This window comes from Mastacembelus armatus, chromosome 18 (genome assembly GCF_900324485.2).
Source record: "Mastacembelus armatus chromosome 18, fMasArm1.2, whole genome shotgun sequence".
NCBI lineage: Eukaryota > Metazoa > Chordata > Actinopteri > Synbranchiformes > Mastacembelidae > Mastacembelus > Mastacembelus armatus.
The window spans coordinates 1,063,306-1,086,784 of NC_046650.1; the positions used below are offsets into that span (position 1 = coordinate 1,063,306).

The 23,479-nt window shown below is 39.3% G+C and overlaps 2 protein-coding genes and 1 non-coding gene across 3 annotated transcripts; 2 read left to right on the forward strand and 1 right to left on the reverse strand.

The window, feature by feature from the left end:
- The first annotated feature begins 1,191 nt into the window (after positions 1 to 1,191).
- On the forward strand, positions 1,192 to 2,750 carry mblac1 (metallo-beta-lactamase domain containing 1). Its single transcript, XM_026291878.1, has 2 exons — positions 1,192 to 1,663; positions 1,916 to 2,750. The coding sequence occupies exons 1-2, from the start codon at positions 1,238 to 1,240 to the stop codon at positions 2,153 to 2,155; spliced, it is 666 nt and encodes a 221-aa protein (XP_026147663.1). The 5' UTR covers positions 1,192 to 1,237; the 3' UTR covers positions 2,156 to 2,750.
- Positions 2,751 to 6,150: 3,400 nt separating this feature from the next.
- On the forward strand, positions 6,151 to 11,888 carry tm4sf21b (transmembrane 4 L six family member 21b). The gene is made up of 5 exons (XM_026296916.1): positions 6,151 to 6,460; positions 6,869 to 6,934; positions 7,312 to 7,463; positions 7,601 to 7,787; positions 11,738 to 11,888. The coding sequence occupies exons 1-5, from the start codon at positions 6,269 to 6,271 to the stop codon at positions 11,741 to 11,743; spliced, it is 603 nt and encodes a 200-aa protein (XP_026152701.1). The 5' UTR covers positions 6,151 to 6,268; the 3' UTR covers positions 11,744 to 11,888.
- A 1,383-nt stretch (positions 11,889 to 13,271) lies between these two features.
- Positions 13,272 to 13,343, reverse strand: trnaw-cca (transfer RNA tryptophan (anticodon CCA)). Its single transcript has one exon. It is a non-coding gene; the product is annotated as a tRNA-Trp (tRNA).
- Between the last annotated feature and the right edge of the window lie 10,136 nt (positions 13,344 to 23,479).

Here is a 23,479-nt window from a genome sequence, read left to right on the forward strand (position 1 = left end):
GTGGCCCTCGCCTCGAGCGGATTGCCTCCCCCGACGCACCGCAATTGCTCTAAGCAAAATTTGAAAAGAAAAAAAATTAAAGCCTATTAAAGGTGCATTGTGTAAAATGTGAAAGATTGAGTGGCATTTAGTGGTGAGATTGCAGAATACAACCTTCTGAGCAACCCCTCACACATTACCCCACTTGTTTCTAGGCTATTCTAATTCTAATGCTATTCCCTGTCTAAAGCCTACAGAGACAATGTTTTGTCCATTCTGGGCTACTGTAGAGATATGGTGGCACAGCATGGCCTCTGTGAAAGGAGTCTTGCCCCCTATGTAGTTGCAAAAGGCTCATTCATTCTCATAAGTCATTCTGTGACTTATATTTTTAGCACACTCCATGGCGGAATGAAGTGGAATTATTTGTTCATGGCAAATAATTAAAAAATAAAGACACTGCTATGAATGTGAGATTATCTGTTGTGCTAATATAGAGTCGGAACTGTGTGAACTCTATAAATGTGATCAGTTGCAAATAAAACTGAAAGAAAAAAAAACAAGTAATTAGTTAGTTATCACCTTGCCTCTGCATTCAATATAACTATTATATTAGTAAATATATTGTATAACTGTTTCTACTGCATCTAGAGGATAATCTACATTTTCAAATGATCAATACAGTACATTTTAATGAGAATTATGAATTTCTTCTATCATTTATTATATTATTGTGAATTTTAATGGATATTATTAGTGTTTTGAGACTGCCTCATTCCATTTTTGAAATTTAGTTTGTGTTGCAATTGACTGCACCAATTTCAAAATCGTAAATTACAGTTTGTGGCTTTAATTTTACAATAAGTATTGTGTATTTGATATTTTTACTGTTGAAAATAATGTTGATGTTAATGTAGAAAAACTATATTGCAATGGTTAATCTGAATTGAATTTATAGATAGGATAGTATAAGAGGAAGTCATTCTTATGAAGTAAAAAATAATGTTATTAGATTTATTAAAGAAATGACGAATAGAATTTAAAAGAGATAAACTTATCTTGAAGTGATTGCCTATGTAAGCTAGCGCGTGGCAAAAAAATGCACTGTAGCTGGCTTGCAAAACCGCCATTAGACAGAAGAAAAAGAAGAAGAAGACGCCGATGCCGATGCCGGTACACCTCTGACACAGCAGAGGGCAGTATGCCTCTGTTATGACACTTTGGACTGTGCAGTTGGTTTCCTGTGATCGCTGCAGACATGATCGAGGCAGAAAGTGAAGTTATGTTGGGGCACTTTAAAACAGCCTCTCTGCCAGAGTCCCAGCTTCACTTCCCTGGTCACCCGTACTCTGTGTCCGTCCTTAAAGTCGGCTACTGTGTCCCACAAACCGACGGGACCTTTAAAGCCGACGGGACTATCACCCTCATCACAGGACCCAAGACCATTCTCGTAGACACCGGAGGACCGTGGGACCGTGCTTTTCTCCTGACGACACTGAAAGAAAGAGGCCTAGAACCGGGAGACATTAACGTGGTCGTGGGGACTCACGGACACTCGGACCACATAGGAAATGTGGGTTTGTTTCCATCGGCACTGCTTTTTGTAGGGTATGATATCAGCGTAGGGGACACATACAGGGCCAACAAGCTGGCAGACGGACAGGCGTACACCATCGATGAACACGTAAGTGCCTCAGCAAACACTGCAGCTCTAGAAGCAACACCCTTTCGGGTCTGCTGTTTTCCAGTAAAACAAACTATGGGGCAAAAGCTTAGGTGATGCACCTTCATGAAGTTAATAGATGCCTTTTCGCTTCGGAAAAAGTTGGTAAATAAGGACTGCAGTAAAAAGAGGACCGTGATGGAGCTCAGCATCCACATGTTGTTTAGCTGTTTGTTCCTAAGACTATGATAGTGTCTTTTTTTAATCACACAGGTATATGTAGTCCCCACTCCTGGCCACACAGGACAAGATGTTGGCGTTCAGGTAAAGGGAACCTCAGCAGGTACAGTGCTTGTTGCAGGGGACTTATTTGAATGCCACTTGGACGAAGAAAGCTGGAGGAATCTGAGTATGAACGTCGCAGTGCAGGAGGTCAGTCGCCAAGACGCACTGCGCACTGCTGATGTCATCATACCGGGACATGGACCTCCGTTTAGAGTTCTCAGAACCTGACAGGCCAACCCTGGGGAGAGTACAGGGTTATGTAACTCGGTGAATGTAATGACATTAGGTGGACTTTTACGATATAATTGATGTGGTTTGACGTAGTGCCATCATCTCCATAGATAACAGACAACAATCTGGCTACACAAGATAAAACAAAGAATTCCAAAGTTCCAAAGTTATAAATGATACAACTGTCATTAACTGTTACAGCTGCAAACTAAAGTTCTGTGAATCAACAGGATGTTGGTATAACTCTTCTTGCTTGTATTCATGTCTACATCCCTGTAACAAGGTGTGAACCATAGTCCTTATGTAAAGACTTAAAGGGAGCTGTTGTGTTGTACATTTTTTTATTCAGTGTATGTGTATATTTACAGCAGAAACATAATTCAGCTGTTGTCAAGTTGCTCTGTAACTGACCTGTATGTCACTGCACTCAGAATGGGATTTCCACACAGTACTGTACTGTTCCACACTGCACAAATATAGTTCCCCTCAAGGTACAGTCATCATAATTGAACTTCAAATTAAGTGAGTGTCATTTAAGTGCATTTAATAATAATATTAATTTTTATTATTAATAATATATTTTTCCCTTTCACGTCCTTGTTTTTTAATTTTTCAAATAAACTACACATTTATTTTCAAATGTGAAAGGATTGAGAAAATGAGATAAAACAACTTTATTAATCCCAGAGACAATACAAATCATCTCAAGGCATTTTACAAAAACAAAAAACCTAACAAATCCCTTATGAGCAAGCACTTGGTAACAATGGGGAGGAAAAACTCCCTTTAACAGAAGAAAAAACCTCCAGCAGAACTGGGCTCAGTTTGGGCAGCCATCTGCCTTGACCGGTTGGGGTGAGTGGATAGAGCAGAGAGAAAAGAACAGCAACAATAAACAACAAATACACACTGCAGGTTGGTGGGGCCAGTAACTGCACATCTGTGGGACCGGGGACACCCCCCCACATGTATATTCGACCATTGAATGTCACTAACCTTGTGCTCTCTCTCTCCACTAGTTTGTGCTCTCTCCCTCTCTCTATGTTCTCTCTCTGTACCTTCTGCTGGTGTCCCTGGTCCTGGAGCTGTATATCGCTGATCTGCAGTTACTGGCCCCACCAACCTGCAGTGTCTATTTGTTGTTTATTGTTGCTGTTCTTTTCTCTCTCCTCTAAATAAATAATAAATAAGTAAATAAAAAACAAAAGTAGTCAGTAATAGTCTAGTTCATGTTGGCTAAGGTGTTGTAGAGCCTGATGCCAGTGGGGATGAAGGATCTCCTGTATCATTCAGTCCTGCAGCACAGTGAGGTGAGTCGTCCACTGCAGCTGCTTCTCTGGTCCATCAGGATGTTGTGAACGAGATGGTCAGTGTATTCCTGGATAGCCTCTACCTTTTTCTGTGTGCATCTCTCCACCACAGCCTTCAGTGAGTCCAGCCTGAAGTGACTACAGTCACTGAAGTGGGTTTTTGCACCAGTTTGTCCAGCTGCCTTGCATCCTTCTGCTTTGTGCTGCTTCCCCAGTAGACTGCAGCATAAAACAGCAGACTTGCTGCCATAATTTGGTAAAACATATGCAGCATCTAGGTCTAAGGACCTAAGTCGACTTAGGAGGAAAAGTCATCTCTGCCCTTTTTGACATAGAATGTCTGTGTTCAGTGACGAGTCCAGATGCACATGTAGATTCCATTTGTAGGCTGGCACCACTTCAGTGTCTGCGCCGCAGATGTTGACTGAAAATCAGAAGGTTGTCACTGAAAAAAATTTTAAAAGTTTGACTGTCAGTGTTCTTGCTCTATATTTTCTCTCCAATCCTATTCCAGAACCAAGTGTAACAGTAAGCCCTGTGTGTCAGGTGAAACTGTCTGGTCATCAGCATTTAATTAAGCTAGAACCTGATCAACAGCAATATAAATGAGGACCCATGCCACACATATACTGGAATATGATCCTTGAAGCAACAGAAGGTCCCATTACTGATTCTTTTTTCTTCAGGAGAAGCAAATTTGTCTAGTTTGTTGATTTCCAAACCAAGACATGTGATTCATATTTGTTTTCTGTTTACAAAGTGAACTGAGACAGCATTCCTCCAGGATCATGGTGCTACATACCACAGAACTACACAACACTAAACAAGTTCACATGTTTAATGACTAGACTGAAGAAGCTTAGACTACATAAAGTTCACAAATGTACATGTATAAATCACTGCCAACAGAATGCCTGCTATTCCCTTGGCTAAGACCCCACTGGTATGAATAAATATATCCAGTGGCAACAGGACAGTTTGAACTGTTCAGTAATGTGGAACAGAAGAAATTTGCAACATTTATGTTTATGTGTTTTAAGGTCAGTCCAATCACTGACATGATGACTGATGGCAATATTTATATGAAATAAATAGCCAGGATCTGTAATGACTAAAATAACTAAAATATCACTTAGCAGATAACGCCATGAGTATTAATTTTAGACAGCATTGCTGGGATCTGTCTAAACACTGTGCTTTTAATGCTGCAGAACTCAAATGCTGCTGTTATTTTTGCCATATGTTAGTTTTGTTTAAAATATTTCTGCATCTCTCTAAGCTAAAGCTTTTCTTTTTTAAAGATACACATACAGTTTATACCTTTGAACAGCTGATGTTCTAATAGAGTTTGTGTCATCAGGACAGGAGTGCTATGTCTCATGTTGCACAACCATATGATAATGAAGAAATGTAAATTATTGTGTCCAGCAATGTCCAAAATGTTTTCTGACAAAGTATTTTACTTCTATTTCTGATCTTGTATATGATGTCATACCAGGTTTGCAGGGGTGTCTTGTGTGTGGCTCAGTACTATCAGAGTGGCGGTACTAGGCAAAAACAGTAGATATGGACAGTATATAACACCACTAATAAAGCACTAATGACCTCAGGGACAATAAAAGCTCATAAAATCCACCTGTTACACTGTTATGTAATCTATATTTAGTAATAATTTGGAGAAATCCAACAAATTTCTTAGGAGCTTGTATAGAGACAGATATGCAAAATTTATAAAAAGGGAATTTGTAGATGTTCCTGTTAATAAATTAATTCTATGTTCATGCATTTTATTATTGCTTTGTATGAAGATTCAAGATTCCCTATGATTGTCATGGGGAGGTGAAGTATAGCTTGAGGTAAAAGATGTATTGTAAAATTTAAAACAAGAATATTCATCTTTTCAAACTCTGTAGTAGATTAATAATGATTACAAGAAATTCTGTCAAAGAATAACCCAATAATGAAGTTGTAACATGTAAAAGGCAGTTAATTATTAATTTATTTACTACAGTATAAAGGTTATTTTATGAAACAGTGTTATAAAGTAACCTTAACTTAAGCCCTACCTAGCAGTTTTGGCCGTTAAAGATTAGGGTTATTGAATGAATCAGGTCATGGAATGTCTCCACAAAAATAGCTGTACAGACGTGTGCATGTGTGCACATCCATGACAGATAGAGGTTAGAGTCCAATTGTACACTTCCGGCACATTTGAATGGTACAGTAATTCACTGCTAAGGTAATCAAATAATACACACACACTTCTACAAGCTGACAGTTTTAATCAGTGTTCTGTGATTGTGTTCTGATTTAAAATCATGTTAAGGTTAAAAGAAAATGATTCCACTAAGAACAAGAGTCAGAGAACCTGAAGGTGCAGATGAGCAGACCACGACAGGCAAAATACACGTAATAAGATTTCACTTATTACTCCGATCTGTAATATTTTTCATGAATGTAAAAATATTCATAAAAAATATGTGCACAGCACAAACCAAATGCTTTGGTGTTTTTCATGGGAACATACACACAAACACACACTCCCATGACATAAAGTCAGGCTCATAAAGGGGCTGATAATCAGACTGGATGTCCTTATCTCCTCTAGCCCCACCTTTCAGCCCTTAAAAACCTACTATATATTGAAACAGTTTTTCCTTTTCCCTTCTCTGTCATCTGATATTTGAAGTTGCATTTGATGTGTGGTAGCTAACAATCAATCCTTTTTTATTTTATGTGATCACTTTGGTTGGGACATAAAAACCTTTTTTACTTTTTAAAACGTCCATCTGCAATCATCATGTGTACAGGAGCATGTTCTAAATTTGTTGCTATACCCCTCTATATCCTCTCTGTAGTGTCAGTCATTTGCAACATCATGCTTTTCTTCCCTGGCTTTGATACAAAGTATGCAGCTGCAGATATGGATGGACAGGAACAGCTCACTCCAGAGGTCAAATATATGGGAGGTCTGATAGGAGGAGGAATCCTGGTAAGTACATTGGATTAGATTACAATTAGTTTCATTAAGTGCGATTTAATTTAGTGTTGCAAGGCTTCCGAAGGTGTTAAACTGGTCCAAATCACAGCAATGAATTAGCATTAGAGGGATTCATTTTGAAGTTAAATGTAATTCAAATGGGTAGAGCAACTTTTGAAGCTTAGTTCAGTCAAGGTCCATATAGGTTAGGGATGGGAATCAAGACCCGGTTCCAGTTTAGAACCAGTTCCAAATTTTCTGATCACTCCGGAAATCTGATACCTCCTTGCTTATCCATTCCTCTTATCGATGTTGACATGTCTTTCTGGCATTTGCACATTTGCCTGTTTATGATATTCACTGTCATATTTCTCTCTTGTTTCTTTTGTGTTTTCTCTGCCTCTCGGTTTCTGTTGACAGGTTCTCATTCCTGCCATCCACATTCATCTGACTAGTGCTAACAAGTGTTGCGCCAACCGCTGTGGGGTGAGTGTGTATGTATATGGACACTGAAATTTTGATGCTCTTTTCTTGCAATGGATCTGCCAACCTTTTCTAACTAGTCATCTATCAGGTATCAGAATGTGAAAGTTAATGGGCTCAGTTCAAGTAGTGTACTTTGTTGATGGAGTACCCAAGGTTCTGTGCTTGGCCCACTTTTATTCTTTTTAGAAATAATTTAGGCATTAATGCACATTTATAGCTGTACACCCTTGTTAATAGAGGCACTTCATAAAGTACAGCTTGTCTAGAATGTATAATTGAGCTAAACTGGCATAAAAAAATGCTTCTGAAAACTTCTGACTTTACAACTATCTCCAAAATGTTGATTGTGCTGACTCCACTGTTTGCTCTCCATGCAGATGTTCTTGTCTATTGGTTTTGCCACAGTTGGTGTGGTAGGGGCACTGTTCAGTCTAAGTGTCGCTTCCCTGGGCCTTGCTAATGGGCCATTGTGTCGCTGGAGAAATGTAAACAACCCCATTGCACAATGGGGTAGGCCCTTTGAAAACAGGTACAGCACAGTCAGTGCTCATGGACATATCATAGGTTTAATATTCCATTATTTGGATTTGTTGCGAGGTTTAGTATCGTGGTAAGTATTGTTATATAAAATATTATCACTGACATGTCATTTTCGTTCCACTACAGTGATGGGAGCTACCTGACTAATAAGGAAATGTGGAAATGGTGTGAAATTCCTGACAATGTTGTCGAATTCAATGTGGGACTGTTCTCCACTCTGCTAGTGGCAGCATGTTTGGAGGTTGTTCTCTGTCTCATTCAAATGATCAATGGACTGTTTGGATGTATCTGTGGCACATGCTCCAGCAAGGAGGTGAGACCAGAACTCACGCTAGAAACAAACTAGACTGACATTTTTTGTTCCAACTACAAACCTGTCACATCCATCCATCATTTACCATTTATCCTGGAAAATCAATGGTCACAGGGGGCTGGACCCAATCCCAGCTGACACTGGGCAAGAGCCAGGGTACACCCTGGACAGATCACTAGTTCGTCACAGGGCTGACACATAGAGACATTCACAACTGTGGGCATTTTAAAATTGCCAATTAACCTAACCCTAAACTGACATGACTTTGGAGTGTGGGAGGAAGACAGAGTAGTCAGAGAACCTACCACATGTTAAAATCAAATTCAATTCAACATGAATGGAAATGGAAATGGAAATTCCATAATATTAAGAGATCACAAACCCATGTCCTATAATTTGCAACAGCAAATCTTTTGTAGAAAATTTAAATTTGTATGATTGGCTAAACATAACCATAGTATATAGCTTAATATACTGTAGTCAGTACATATGAAAATTTTGTTATATTGCATATTTTGGCAGAAAACATATCTTGCCTGTGCACATTTTACTGATTAACATATTTCCGACTTTCCAAGTATGTCAGTGAACAACACATTCATTCATTCATTCATTCATTTAGTATCTAGACCTGCTTATTCCTAATTGGGGTCATGGGGATCTGCTGGAGCCTATCCCAGCTCTTTTTGGGTGAAAGGCAGGGGTACACCCTGGACAGGTCACCAAGGCAAGGCAAGGCAAGGCAAGTTTATTTATATAGCACAATTCATACACAGAGTAATTCAAAGTGCTTTACAGAAATTAAAGACAGGTTAAAAATACATAAGCAAGAATAAAAATGAAAGGCATGCCACCGCTTTGTCACCATATTTGCCCCTTATGATATCGACTATCAGACCACGCTGACCCATATTTGTGGGTCCCCTACTTTCCGTTTGTCCCATCCCTGACGGACTAAAAGGACCTCAACATGAACTATCTGCGGAGACGATCCTGAGTCCCGGACTCTTATGTCTAGGATCGAGTAGACTACAGCTGGAGGTTCCAAACCCCTTGTTTAAGTCTACAGCTGTTCAGACCCGTATTCCAAGGATAACACTAAAGCGCCTGGGTTCCTAACCCCTGAGTCCCTGACCCAATTGGCTTTAGATCGAAGGTTCCTAACCTAATCAACTTAGAGTACTGACCGTGAGTCCGATTGTCTCCCCCAACTGGACAAAAGTAGTGACAAAACAGTTTTAAAAAACAAAACAAAACAATAAATAAAACAATTAACATTAATTAAAATTTTATATTAGAGGAAACTGAGTGCAGATAAATCAGTTTGGATAAAACACTGTCAGGTCTAGTCAGGTCATATGTTACATGCCACACTAAAAAAAAAGGTTTTTAGCTTGGACTTAAACATTGCCAGAGATGAGGCTTGTCTAACATCATCAGGAAGACTATTCCAGGTTTTAGCTGCATATAACTGAAACGCTGCTTCTCCCTGTTTAGTCCTGACTCTGGGCACAAGCAGAAGGCCTGTCCCTGATGTTCTCAGAGTTCGAGATGGTTCATATGGCATCAACATGTCAGAGATGTAATGTGGTGCTGAGCTATGAAGAGACTTATACACAAGCAGTGCTGTTTTAAAGTCTATTCTCTGAGAGACAGGAAGCCAGTGCAGAGATCTGAGAACAGGAGTAATGTGGTTGTACTTCCTGGTTCTAGTCAGGACCCGAGCAGCAGCATTCTGAATGTACTGTAGCTGTCTTACAGCTCGTTTTGAGAGACCCGTGAACAGGCCATTACAGTAATCTAACCTGATATAGATAAAAGTATGGATGAGTCTTTCCAAGTCTGGTTTAGACATGATCCCTTTGATTCTGGCAATGGTTTTGAGATGGTAAAATGCTGACAATGTTATCAATTTAATGTGGCTGTTAAAATTCAAGTCTGAGTCCATGATTACCCCTGGATTTCTAACTTGATTTTTAAATTTTAGAGAAAGAGACTCGAGGTGACACTTTCTCTTTGTTTCTGAGGCCCAAAGATGATTATTTCAGTGTTGTCACTGTTTATTTGGAGAGAGTTGTTTTGCATCCACAGAGTGATCTGTTCAATACAGCTGCACAGTGAATCGACTGGTCCATATTCACCAGCTGTGAGTGAAATGTAAATCTGAGTGTCATCTGCATAGTTATGGTAGGACACATTATTGCTGCATATTAACTGGCCTAAAGGAAACATGTAAAGATTGAACAAAAGGGGTCCCAAGATGGACCCCGGGGGACCCCACATGTCAACGCCATTTGGTCTGAGACACAGTTACCAACTTCAATGAAATACTTCCTGTCTTCAAGATAGGACTTAAACCATTTAAGGGCAGTACCAGAGATGTCTATCCAGTCCTCTAACCTTTGTAACAGGATCACATGGCCCACTGTGTCAAAAGCAGCACTTAGATCCAGCAGTACTAAGACAGAGACTTTGCCAGCGTCGGTGTTCAGCCGAATGTCATTTGTCACCTTGATGAGGGCAGTTTCAGTGCTGTGATGGGGCCTAAAACCTGACTGAAAATCATCAAAGCAGTTGTTTAGCATGAGAAAATCAGTAAGTTGTTGGTAAACAACTTTTTCAATGATTTTGCCTAAAAACGGCAGGTTTGATATGGACCGGTAGTTGTTCAGTACCATAGCATCAAGACTGCTCTTCTTCAGGAGAGGCTTGATGACAGCAATTTTCAAGGCCCTTGGAAATGTTCCAGACTGTAATGAGTTATTAACTAATTTTGTGAGTTGTGGTAACAAACTGCTTAGTACTGATTTCAGAAATTTAGTGGGTAAAACATCAAGGCAACAGGTGGATGAGCTCAGACTGGAGATGATCTCTTCAACTGTTATGTCATTTACTGGTGTAAAGTGTGTCAGTTCTACCAAGTGTTTCCTGGATGGCTGCAGAGTTGGTATCTGCCTTGTGCAATTTATTGTTTGTTTAATACCCTGAATCTTGTAAATATAATATATATAATTGTAAAAATAATGCAAATTCATTACATTTAGATGTTGAAATTAGTTCCAGTGGCAATGGAGATGGAGGGTTTGTTAACCTACTCACTGTAGTAAACAGGACACGTGAGTTGTTACTAATGTTGTTGATGATTTCACCAGTCCATCACAGGGCTTAACAAAATATATTATCTATTATACAACATATGCATTCTAGTATTATTTACTTAGAAAACATTTGTCCATCCATTATGTATACCCGCTTATTCCTATTTTGGCATCTATCCCAGCTCTTTTTGGGTGAAAGGCAGGGGTGACCTTGGACAGTCCATCGCAGGGCCACATAGAGACAAACAACCACACACACTCACTCTTATGGGCAATTTAGAGTCACCAATCAACCGGTGTACCCTGGATAAAACCCACGCAGGTACAGGGAGAACATGCAAAGTCCACACAGAAAGGCCCCTCCCTGGTTTCAAACCAGGGACCTTCTTGTGAGGCAACAGTGGAAACCACTAAACCACCATACTGCCCCTACATAGAAAAAATTACCTACAAATCCTGCACTTTGTATTTTCAGTTGTCAGCCCTGTTTTACATTTATGTTGGTCACTGCATAAACTAGGGTTATGGTTCGGGTTAGGGCTGAAGGTATTCAACAACACTGTATCTCAGTATAAGAGGAAAAATGCAAAAAGTAGTTAATGCCTGGTTGGACCACGACCGATTTCAGTGACATTTGAAGTAAAATGTAGATCTTGATTGTTTGATGCTTACAATATCTTACAAATACAAATGTATTGGAGGGAAAAGTCTTGCAGAATCAGCTACTTGGAACTATTTTTATGCCTAAAACCATTTATGCCCCAAATGTTTTTGGGTTAACTTATTAATGACACCCATGTAGGGAGAGTTTTGCCGTGTGTAAACTACAGTCTGTCTTCCTTTCCTTTTCAGCAATAAACTGGACTACAACATACTATGACTTCCTGAAGATGAAATTAAAGGGACTATCGTCACCATTAAGTCTGCCATCATTATTATGATATTTACCTTTATCATCACTGCACAGGTGAACATGTTGACATTTATCTATCTTTGGGTTTACCCTTTGTGCTTTAAATATTGTCATTATTGCTAATTCTCCAAGGGGGAATCGAAGGGATTATAAATGAATATTACTTTGTTCATCATTTTCATATTACATTGGTTGGCTGGAGACCGAACAACTGATGTGTATTTGTTTCTGTAAAACTATGAGTTTATTTTGTAATAAAGCGCAGAACATAAGCTATATAACACATTTCATTATTGCTAGATACAGAAATCGAAGAGATGCTAAATAATGATTTAGACAAGTCTAGGATACATGTACAGTACTTAAATTTTTATTAATTTTTATTCATATTCGTTTCTTTGAATAATAATACATTTTTCTTTACATAAATTTCTAAGTAAATTTATGTTATATTGTTATAGATTACACAATTGAAATGAAGTCATTTTGATTCATTTTCCACTAGCTGCATCCCTATTAATATAATACATTTGATTTGATTTGATTTGATTTAATTAATTGTGTTTTTGGGCAATCATAGCCTACAAAAAAATGAAGATTTAGTGGGGAAATAGACACACACACAAGAAAAAGTAATATTTTTAGAAATCCCATCCAGCCATTACCTATACCTGAAAACTTAAATATCAATTATTGAAGTACTTCTGTTATACATTTATATATCCAGTTCACTTTGAGACATATTTTTGATATCAGACACATCAGTGTGGTATAGCTGTCAAACACAGAAACATAAAGAAAAGTTAGGCAACTAAAACTTATAGAACATAACTCTCACTTCAAATACTCAAATACTATCAAGAGTAAAAACATTTCCTTATTTAAACAGAGCCTAACAATGATTGATATTTACAAAAACTAGTTAATGCAAATCATTTATTTTCCATCCATTCATTTTCTATACCAGCTTATTCCTTAACCAGGGTCACCGGGATCTGCTGGAGCCTATCCCAGCTCACTTTGGGTGGAAGGCAGGGGTACACCCTGGACAGGTCACCAGTCCATCACACAGTGTTGGAAATTAAAAAAGTAAATAAATATGTAAAGCATAAAAGTACATACAACACATAAAAAAATACCACAGATTCAAATAATATTTGAATATTTTTCATTTATGCTTTTTTTACCTGATATTCACGTTTTTGGTGATATTTTCGCCTACTTAAAGCTCTGAATATTATAGACCTAGGGGAATGTAATATTTTCTTTCTCCTTTTAATATGAACACTTCTTTCACCACTGCAAATATAAAAAGTTAAAAAATTTCCCAGTCTCATTGGGTATTAATCCCAACGATAGAGTCGTGCGAGTAACGGATAGGATACAGTTCCCCTTTCAATCACCACGTCCTGTAGGCTACATGTAGGTTTTGCAGATGCAAACGACACAAAAACCAGCAGGATGAAAACAGACTGACCCCGACGTGATTTGAACACGCAACCTTCTGATCTGGAGTCAGACGCGCTACCGTTGCGCCACGAGGTCTACAGCGTCTTCTCCGAAGATTTCATACTATATAAAGTGTTGTCCTGTCCACAAAGATGATTTCACGATTCTCTATTTCTAAATTTCCACATAAAAATGATTCACGCTTTTCAAGGTAATGTAACTACATAGCTCACCTTCTCGATCTGGTAGAGTAAAATATATGACATATATTACTATTTACTTTCATTACAGGTTTACATTAAAATATTTTTCTCTGAATTGTAATTCAATTCAATTCAATTCAATTTTATTTGTATAGCGCCAAATCACAATACAAATCATCTCAACACTTTACAAAAACTAAAACTAAAAACCCAACAATTCCCTTATGAGCAAGCACTTGGCGACAGTGGAGAGGAAAAAACTCCCTTTAACGGAAGAAAAAAACCTCCAGCAGAACCGGGCTCAGTTTGGGCGGCCATCTGCCTCGACCAGTTGGGGTGAGTGGATAGAGCAGAGAGAAAAGAACAGCAACAATAAACAACAAATAGACACTGCAGGTTGGTGGGGCCAGTAACTGCACATCAGCGATATACAGCTCCAGGACCAGGGACACCTGCAGAAGGTACAGAGAGAATAGAGAGAAAGGGAGAGAGCACAAACTAGGGGAGAGAGAGAACACAAGGTTAGTAAGATTCAATGGTGGAATATACATGAGGTGGGAGGAGAGAAGAGAGGGGAGGGGAAGGGAGAGGGGGGGGGGGTTAGGGTAGGGGAGCTCAGTGCACCAATGGTCCTCGGGCAGTCTAGGCCTATAGCAGCATAACTAAGGGATGGTTCAGGGTTGCCTGAAGCCAGCCCTAACTATATGCTTTGTCAAAGAGGAAGGTTTTAAGTCTAGCCTTAAAAGTATAGAGAGTGTCTGCCTCCTGAACCCAGGCTGGGAGCTGGTTCCATAGGAGAGGAGCTTGATAACTAAAGGCTCTGCCTCCCATTCTGCTTTTGGAAACTCTGGGAACCACAAGTAGACCTGCACTCTGAGAGCGAAGTGGTCTATTGGGATAATATGGTACTATGAGGTCTTTAAGGTATGAAGGAGCTTGATTATGAAGGGATTTGTATGTGAGAAGAAGAATTTTAAATTCTATTCTATATTTTACAGGGAGCCAATGAAGAGAAGCCAATATAGGAGAAATATGATCTCTCCTGCTAGTTCCTGTCAGGACTCTGGCTGTGGCATTCTGGATTAATTGGAGGCTTTTTATGGAGATATTGGGACATCCAGATAGTAATGAGTTACAGTAATCTAGCCTTGAGGTAACAAATGCATGGACTAGTTTTTCTGCATCATTTTGAGACAGGATGTTCCTAATTTTGTCGAATGCAGCACTAAGGTCTAGGAGGACAAGTATAGAAACAAGTCCATTATCTGAGGCTAAGAGAAGATCGTTGGTAACTTTCAACAGTGCTGTTTCTGTACTATGATGTGCTCTAAATCCTGATTGAAAATCTTCAAATAGTTCATTCCTGTGTAAGTGGTCTGATAGCTGCTTAGCAACAGCTTTTTCTAGGATTTTAGAAATAAATGGCAGGTTGGATATTGGTCTATAATTAGCCAAGACTCCTGGATCAAGACTAGGCTTTTTGAGTAAAGGTTTGATTACTGCAGTCTTAAAGGCCTGTGGTACGTAGCCTGATACTAGAGATAAATTTACCAAGTCCAATAAAGATGAGTTAATTAATGGCAGGGTGTCTTTAAGCAGTCTAGTCGGGATGGGGTCTAAGAGACACGTTGATGATTTCGATGAAGCAACTACTGATGTAAATTCAGAGAGATCTATGGGAGAGAAGCAGTCTAAACATAACTGAGGTCCTACAGATGATTCAAGAGCTACTGTAGTAGAAGATTCATTTATTGCAGGTATAGGAAGCATCTGCTGAATTTTATCTCTAATAGTTGTGATTTTATTTGTAAAGAAACTCATAAATTCATCACTGCTGAGAGCTAAGGGAACACTGGGCTCAACAGAGCTGTGACTTTTTGTCAGCCTGGCTACAGTGCTGAAAAGAAACCTGGGATTGTTCTTATTTTCCTCTATTAGTGATGAATAGTATGCAGTTCTGGCTTTACGGAGAGCTTTTTTATATGTTAGTAGACTGTTTTTCCAGGCTAGAAAAATTTCCACTAAGTTTGTGGAACGCCACTTCCTTTCCAGCCTTCGTGATGCCTGCTTTAAGGTACGAATATGTAAATTATACCATGGGGCTAGTCTTCTCTGATTCACTAACTTCTTTTTCAGAGGGACTACAGAATCAAGCGTTTCACGCAGTGAGGTTACAGCGCTGTCAACAACATGATCAATTTGGTAGGGAGTGGGATTGAAGCAACTGCCCTCCACTATGTTTATACTTGGCATTGATGTAAATAAAGATGGAATCATTTTCTTAAATTTATTAACAGCGTTGTCGGATAAACATCTGCTGTAGTGGAATTTTCTTCCAAACGCTGCATGATCCATCATTTTAAATTCAAAAGTTATTAAAGAATGATCTGACAAAACAGGATTTGGGGGAAAAACTATTAGATTGTTCAATTTCGATGCCATAGGTCAGAACAAGATCAAGGGTGTGATTGAAACAGTGGGTGGGTTTATTAACATTTTGAATGAAACCAATTGAATCTAATATAGAATTAAATGCAATGCTGAGGCTGTTATTTTCAACATCTACATGAATGTTAAAATCTCCCACTATAATGACTTTATCTGATCTAAGCACTAAATCAGACAGAAAGTCAGGGAATTCAGTTAAAAACTCTGAGTAAGGGACAGGTGGACGGTACACAATGCGTTACACTACTTGGATTTGTTTTCCCCCAAATAACCATAGAAGTAGGACTAGGCTTTGTAAACTGCTAAAATGTGGTCTATTCATCCATTATACATCCAGTGGAAGTCGTGCTATTTCTCGCTAAGGTTCTTCTTCTGTGTCGCACCCACATGGCATTTGACTATTAAGTTCGTGGGTGTTTTTCTCTGCCGAAGCGAAAATAGTGGGAGTATGTCCATCGGGGTTGAAAAGCGGCCTTGGAATAGTTTTTGACCCACCCCAGCTTGACCGAGGCATGGGTGTTTACCTGAACAGTATGGCCCAAACACAGTTGCGTTGTGACAATGTGTGCTCTTCTGTCTAATTGGAGTGTGTAACTATCTTAAAATACGTTGGTAAATTATCATACTAAAGAATACTAGAGACTACATGCGTTGCGGCCATCAGCTTCACTGCACTACTACCGGCCAGTCCACCTCTCTGTCCATCCATCCATCCATCCATCCATTTTCTATACCAGTTTTTTCCTGAACCAGGGTCACGGGGATCTGCTGGAGCCTATCTCAGCTCTCTCTCGGGTGGAAGGCAGGGGTACACCCTGGACAGGTCACCAGTCCATCGCAGACCTCTCTGTCCATCTCGCAAATGTAGAGTCCGTCTTTACAGTCATCTCCACCACTGAACAGCAACAGGAGGAAGACATAGCCTACTATTTTACTATTTTTTTCTCTGGTGCTGAAATATCTTGGTAAACTGTTGGTAAATTCTTGTTTTAATATGCGTTACTGAGATTGTAACAAACATTTTATTAGTAATGAGTTATTATACTCTTACGGGGAAAAGATAATCAATTACTGCAATATATTAATGCATTACTCCCAAAATAAAGTAGCTAATGTTATTAACGATAACTCTGATACTCTCAATCAGTCTTCTAGTAACTTCGAACAGTTTCTCGTTATAGTGGTCCAATTCACCAGTCCTATTGAACAGCGTACGCTAAGGCAGTAAATTTACCAACAAAGGACAGCAGGTATTATGTAGCCAAAAGCGGTGCCATCACATACAGAACACATGTTCTCATAAATAGGCCTAAAGGGTATTTTGATAGATTATGCAGGCAGAGAAGCTCTCTATGTGATGGTTATAGTTAGGATAAGATCATGATAAAATATTAAAGTGACACATGGTCCTGACGGGGTGGTAAAATCTCGCAAAACATCAGTGTTCCTTTCGGCAGGGGGTGGGGGTGCCGTCGGGTTTTAAACCCCCGAGGAGATTTGTGATCCCCGCTGCAGGTGCTGCACGGAACAGGGACAGTAGCAGGTGACGGTATGCTGTGTGTACTTGCTTCCCGGGGGTGAACCACAAGCAGGGGACTTTGACAGACTTTATCAGCCACCTGTTGTGGGAACTTTGAAGGAGAGCAACCGTAGGACCAACGGCAGGGATCGGACTGAGTCTGGAACTGACACAGTCCACTTCGACTACCTTTGGAAACAGAAGGTGAGTCTACTTGACACATAGACTAAACATTAAAAAGTAGCGATACGATGGGGAAGGGGTCGTGTGCTGGAGATTAAAAAAAGAAAACAACAGCTCCCATCCACATGAAAGTAATATGGTCTTACATAAAACCAAATAGTGCCTCTTATGCCCATACGACGAAATGTCATAGCCGATTCACAAACAGAACGATGGCCTAACAGAAGACCTACATAGTAAAATATCCTGCCTGTCTTCATTTTGTATTTAAAAAGTCCTATGTCAAAGAATATCTGCAATGAAAACTGCTCATCAGTATAAATATTACTTTATGCTAAGGTACTTCTCATTTTATAATACTCTTGAATCCAGTATTTAAAGCCCACAGCTACCCATCCCATAATTTATTGATGTAAATACCACATAAGTGGATGCAGTCTGGATATGAATGTATCTCTTCTGCTTTTGCAGTGCATTCCTAGTTGCCACTGGTCTGCTTGTGTCTGGCTGCAAAGCCTGTGATAGCCTATATTCTCAGGTACCCGGAGCACTTGTTGGCTTACTGTGCAGGCATGTATTCGAGTAGTTTGGAGTAATCTTGTTTGACTGATCCTGTAGTATTAACCTGACTAAACCAGGTTAAAGTCTAGTACACTACTGAGTGAGGGCACCAGAGGGGAGTACAATCAAAAGGAAAGTGTTAACTATTTGTCACTGGGAAGAACCTATTTAGACCAGTTACATATAACTAATATTATGGTGTAAATATGCTTTAAATAGCCTATATTTTATTTTGAAAACTTAAATATCAATTATTGAAGTATTTTTGATATCAGACACATCAATGTGGTGTAGCTGTCAAACACAGAAACATAAAGAAAAGTAAGGCAACTAAAACAAATAAAACATAACTCTCACTTCAAATACTCAAATACTATCAAGAGTAAAAACATTTCCTTGTTTAAACAGAGCCTAAAAATGATTGATATTTACAAAAACTAGTTAATGCAAATCATTTATTTTCCATACATTCATTTTCTATACCCGCTTATTCCTTAACCAGGGTCACGGGGATCTGCTGGAGCCTATCCCAGGTCTCTTTTGGGTAGAAGGCAGTACACCCTGGACTGACAATCTGCACCTCACATGCAGCACATGCTGTCAACAGTCACATATCACAGCCAGTACATAGTTGACCCTCTTACATATTACTAAAGACTACTGGCACATGGGTAGTTTTTAATATGTTTGTGCCCATAATGCCTTGTATGTGACAAGATACATTTTATCCTCTGTTGTCATGTTATATTGGTTTCATTTGTATGTTTGATATTTGTGATATATTATACATGTGCCAAAGTGTCCAGTACAAATGTTGTAAATAATCAAGTAGTGACTTTGGAGTGTGCTGTTATTACATATTACAGCAGAGGTGCCCAGCCATGTTCTTCAAGGGTCACTGTTCCAAATCTGAGCCAACAAGGTTTAGAAACACATTTTTCAAATATATTTAACTATCTCCTTTCAGAGATTTTAATTATTTTTGCAGTGTTTTAACTAAATCTTTTGACGTGTTTTGCCTAATTTTTTTGCAGAGATTCAGATAGTCCCTCTGACCCTGTTTTCACAGGCGAGAGATCTGTACCTCTGAAGAAGACTATGGCGGGAGCTCACAAATTCTCAGCCAATCAATTGGCCTCTGATAGACTAAGGCAATCAGCTAAGAGTGGTAGTCTACACACATTTCCACTGGTCACATTGAATGTCAGTCAATACAGTTAATTCAAGTGCACCTTGTTCTTATATTTCCTTTATTGTATAAAATGTAAGTAGGTGAAAGCCAAGAGAGAAGAAAGTGAGAGGGCGGTTAAGAAAAAGGAATGTAAAACCTGCTGTATGGGTGAAGCATTGACTCAACGAACAAACAAAACAAAACAAAAATAAGAGCAGCATGTGCCACTGAAAATTTGAAACTGTGTTCTGCAGCCTGTGGCTTCTTGGTGATGACTGGCTTGTCTGTGGTAGACCAGTCAGAATAACTTCCTCTTCACCAGTCATTAATATCCAAGACCCTGAGATGATATAAGGTCTTCTTCTCCTTCCGGCTGCTCCCTTCAGGGGTCACCACAGCGAATCATCTGCCTCAATTTAACCCTATCCTCTGTATCCTTCACACCCACACCAACTATCCTCATTGTCCTCCTTCACTACATGAGATGAGATAAGGTAAACTTTATTAATCCCAGAGGGGAAATCAGGTAGACTTGTATTGAAAGTAGTAAATAAGAAATAAAAGTAGAGTAACAGTCCAGTTCATGTTGGTTAGTCATCTGCCATTGTCTAAGGTGTTGTAGATCCTGATGGCAGTGGGGATAAAGGATCTCCTGTATTATTCAGTCCTGCAGCACAGTGAGTGTAGCTGCTTCTCTGGTCCATCAGGATGTTGTGAAAGAGATGGTCAGTGTATTCCAGGATAGCCTCTACCGTTTTCTGTGTGCATCTCTCCACCATAGCCTAGTTAGTTTGGTAAAACATATGCCTTGCATCTAGGTCTAAGGACCTAAGTCGACTTAAGAGGAAAAGTCATCTCTGCCCCTTTTGACATAGAATGTCAGTGTTCACTGACCAGTCCAGGTGCACATCTAGATATCTGTAGACTAGCACCACTGCTTAGACCTTTGAAAATCCATTACTATCTCCTTGGTTTTAGAGGTGTTCAGTAGGAGGCAGTTTTTTTGAGTCTAGGCACAGGAGGATTTTATTAGGCTTTGTACTCATCTTCCTGTCCAGTCGTGATACATGCAACACTCACAGTATCATACTTCTGAATTGTATATAAAGTCTGTTGTGTACAGTACATACAGGAATGAAGCCAAAACAGTCCCCTATGCTACTCAGAACTCTACTCTGCAGTTCCCCAGCCTGATGAACTGTGGCCTTTCTGTCAGGTAATCTGTGATCCAGGAAATAAAGGAGGGGTCTACCCACATCCCTTTGAGCTTGCCTCTGAGGATGATTGGTTGGATGGTATTGAATGCCCTGAAAAAAATCAAATAAACATAATCCTCACATAACTTCCAGATTCTTCCAGATGAGAGAAGACAGTGAAACATGTAGAGGACAGAATCATCCACACCAATGTGTTCTTTATAAACTGCAGGGGCTCTATTGTGTGTGAGATATAGTAGACTTCAATGAAACCTGCAGCAACACACCATGCATCCTCTTGTGTACGCAGTACTATTTTCTGGACTTGTCCATGTGGAAAATGGGTTAGAAGGGAGGACAAGGAGACAGGTCAGAAGCAGCTGGTGTTACCTCCTTAACAAAGACACCAGTTAACCGATTAAGAGGCTTTACTTCTAAATTTAGAGCCAGAGCTGCCTCCTGCTACACACACTGACTCTGAATCAGTATTGATCAGGTTTCTGTATCTTAAGTTGTCCAGCAGTTGTATTTGCTTTCTCACTAATAACAGTGGAGCACCCACAGTTTTACTCATAGCTAAATATAATCCAAATCCAACCTTGAAAAACTGTTGCTGATTGTATATAACCCCCTAAAGAAAAACTATCCAATAAATCTTCTTTTAACTCAGAAGGGAAGCATATAGTCTCTCTGCAATGACTAGTTAAGATAGCCATAATTACATTTTGCCAGTCACACTGGCGACGTCTAATTCTGTGCACATATCGACATCAACGTCCCTCGGTAGCTCGTCTATCATACACCAAAAATATCATTTACTTATTATGCCTATTTTAGATGCAATTGCGCTCACTCCAGCGTGGTCTGTCCCTCTAAATAACGCAACCGGTCGAGGCAGATGGCCGGCCAAACTGAGCTGCTGCAGGTTTTTTCTTCCGTTAAAGGGAGTTTTTCCTCTCCACTGTCGCAAAGTGCTTGCTCATAAGGGATTTGTTGGGTTTTTTGTTTTTGTAAAGTGCCTTGAGATGATTTGTGTTGTGATTTGGCGCAATACAAATAAAGTGAATTGAATTGAATTGAATTTAACTCCAACTATGCAGGATACTATTAATACCGCCACTGCACTACCCACTAGAGGGCGCCTTTTCACGTTTGTAAATATTTGAAATTGGAATTCTGACTAGTCCAACCTGAGCTATTCTTACTAGTCAAAATGTCACTGCAGATATTTTAAAATACAGTTGTGACCAGTTATAAATAAAGTACAGAAACCTTGAATGTGAATTCTGGCCTTCTCTGAGCAAAGATCGGAACTTGCATGGAAAAGGGAAATCTACAGTCCAAAACTGACAAGACAATAATGCTGTTCTGTCTTGTGCAGAACTGACCCAGAATAAATACTATCCTAAAAGGAGCTGTATGACCAGCTGGACTGATGTGACAAATGATATATTTCTGCTGCGTCATACTATCAACTGTCCTGTTGATTAATGTAAATAGAGTCTAATATTAAATAGACTTAGAACATGGATAAAGGATACGGCATCCTGGGATGACGTCAGTCAATCTGCTTTAGCAAGTTAACAGAAGTGAACACCGGAAACGCACCCACTTTGCCTCCAAATTAAATCATGGCACTTGAAAAACGCGAACTTTTGTATGGAAATGATATGCCATGCGGCTACAGAGAGTGTAAATCAGCTCCCTTTCCCAGCATATTTTGCAGTTAGACATTCAGTACTGAGAGCAGGCCTACATTCCCTGGCAGTGTAGAGGCACATTGGCACTGTTTTTGGATCAGATTTTCAGAAAATGTGGTTATTCATACTGTGGGTATAAATTAAGCTAATAGCCTTATTCCACTCGTCATAATGTGAAGAACTTTGTGAGTGCTATATAAAGGAACTCACTTCAAAATCTAAATCATTGGTCCACTTTATATGCCCGCAGCCTCTTGAGCTGATATGTCATGCCCCAGCTTTTCACTTTTGTTATCTAATTTGTGTTTTATGTTTCCTGAATAATGCCAATCATCTTGTGAAGGATCCCATTTTCAATCTGACGACATAGGCTTGTGGCTCTGGAAATAGGCTATGTGCTGTAAGGGGCTAATATTGATTGCTAATTATTAAAGACAATAACTATGAGAGCAGAGCGTTAGTCTATTTTAAAATAGTCGGTGTTAATAGTCTAAGATAGTCACATTGCTTTAATTAGGCCTAGCCTACACGGTAACAGCAGTAATGTGGATTTCTCTCTCTCTAATAAATAAACACATTGAAACACGGTGTAGCTGTATTTTACATCATTATGCGGTAGTCTTTATGAAAAACTGTATTCTACATTGTTGGGAAGAGCATCGCCTTACGATTTTAATGGTGCAAACCGTTTTTAGATACTATCACTGGAGAAAAGGTAGGCTGTTCTTTGTTTGATTTAGGATACTTGCATAACAAACGGGTATTTAGCCTCCTTAATTTATAGCCCACAGTTTTGCTTTACCCCACTAGCTCGGCTAAACCCGACACACAAGACAATTTTTAGTCCAACAATGCAGTTATCCTTGGGAAATATTCATAAAACCATCGATGTTCACTCTGCGAGTCTCCTTAGTGTGTTCTCGGGTTGTAATTAGTAACCCTTTTGTTTCGGTTCTCCATTTTTCGGTTGCACAATAAAGCAAGGCATGGATTAAAACATAAGCCAACAACATCGTAACATAGTAACTAAATTAGTGCTGTAACATTTCTCCCAGCGTGGACAAGGCATTCATGTTTGGAAGTCAAATTCAAAAAGTAAATGCAAATAGCGTTTGAACTTTTGCTTTTAGATCAGTCGTGTGACAGTGGTTTGTTTTGTCCTGCTTTCTGTCAAAACGCTTTTATTGTGCAAGTGTCCGGAAGTAGTCCACATTGTCTCTCTTTCTCTCTCTCTCTCTCTCTGTCTATCTG